At 42.1% G+C, this 1,459-nt stretch overlaps 1 protein-coding gene across 1 annotated transcript in view; it reads right to left on the reverse strand.

Moving 5' to 3' along the window:
* The window catches only part of ZNF532 (zinc finger protein 532), a 23,701-nt gene extending 23,197 nt beyond the window's left edge, over positions 1-504 (reverse strand). Inside the window, exon 1 of the mRNA XM_010022833.1 lies at positions 1-504. This exon is cut by the window's left edge and continues 1,858 nt beyond it. Within this exon, the coding sequence (XP_010021135.1) occupies positions 1-491 (491 nt within the window). The 5' untranslated portion in view covers positions 492-504.
* Positions 505-1,459: the final 955 nt, after the last annotated feature.

Below are 1,459 nucleotides of genomic sequence, written 5' to 3' on the forward strand. Positions count from 1 at the left end.
AGGACATTTGCTCTGAAGCTTGCCCGCATCTCCTCTTTATCCGGGGGGTCATCCACCTCGATCTTTTCATCATCATCAAATTCTTCAGCACTTGATATGGGGCTAAACTGGTTGAAAGCTGAATCCTTCAGTGTAGCCTCAGAAGCTGACCCATCATCTTTAAGTGACTTCCCTTCATCTTTACTGTAGCTATCAAGAGCCGATGAGGTTAGAAAGCCGTTGTGCAAGCCATTGCCTGTGGAATGGTGCCCATCCTTGTCCACTCCTTCGGAAGAATCAATAGTGCGCACGTTCTTCACAATGACACTCACACCAACATCAGATGATGATGGGGCATGAGAATCTTCATCCGTGTGAGCATTCTGTTTGATGTGGCTTTCATGGTCATCATGTCCAGATTCAATAGCTGCTTTTGGATCAACCATGTCTGGTATGTCAAAGGCTGCAAGAAGGTCATCGAAATCTGGGGTCTTCATATCCCCCATGGTCATGTATTTGATTGTAAGCAAATCTGTAAAACAAGCAGAAAGTCATCACTTCAGTATGTGAAGCTCTAATAGCACAGTATTACACCAAACCAGCATATGCTCACATATGCCATGCAAAAAGGTGTTATTTCACTTCTGAAGTAATATTGTCAGAAATGATACATCACAGAACAGTGTTCTGGTGCCAGGGCACACTCACATCATTAGAGCACAGCTACAATAAACCCCGGACTTCACAGACTCTAACAGAGTCATTTCATTCTAGCACAGATTTCTCTTCAGTGACTTTCTTCCTGCCTCCTCTCCTGCCTCTCCGCACCCACAATGACTACAGGAAGATACGTAGACTTCCAGGAAAATAACATAAGGCACAACTCCTCCTAAGTCTAGATTTTCCTTGACACTTGCATTATCAACCTCATGAGCCTTCCTGAAGATGGTAACAAATGTGTTTTTACTAATAGCTTAAGACTGTTGTACTCTTTTCTGTAAGTTATGTGCTTTACAAGAACTATGGAGTAAGTGTTTCCCAGTGTTCACAGTGCTTTTTTTCAGCAGCTCCAATGAAGGATCTGCACACCGCTCCTGACAGGTCTCACCTACTTTAAGGACCTCCCGTAACAGATTCTACAACCTCCAATGTAATTTACTGCAGTCATTCACAATTTTCACTGTTCCATGTTTCCTCCTGCATAATGTGAATCTTTCTTAGTGCAATCTGAACAAACTGCATGTGGTTCTATTCACCTGCCCTCTTTGCAACAGCGTTTCACTCCAAGACTATTACCTCCCTTCAAACTTCTCCTTTTTAGGGTAACCAACATCAGATCTTTAGGGTTTTCTTTCCCCTCACAAATAACATTTTCCAGATCCTGTTCTTTTTGTTCAGTAATTATCAGGCCAGAGTTAATATTCCATGTAAAAAGATACTTAACCAAGTGTTATTGTTCGAAAGTCCAGTTTAGAAAGCA

Source organism: Nestor notabilis, unplaced genomic scaffold, assembly GCF_000696875.1.
Source record: "Nestor notabilis isolate BGI_N333 unplaced genomic scaffold, ASM69687v1 scaffold21469, whole genome shotgun sequence".
Lineage (NCBI taxonomy): Eukaryota > Metazoa > Chordata > Aves > Psittaciformes > Psittacidae > Nestor > Nestor notabilis.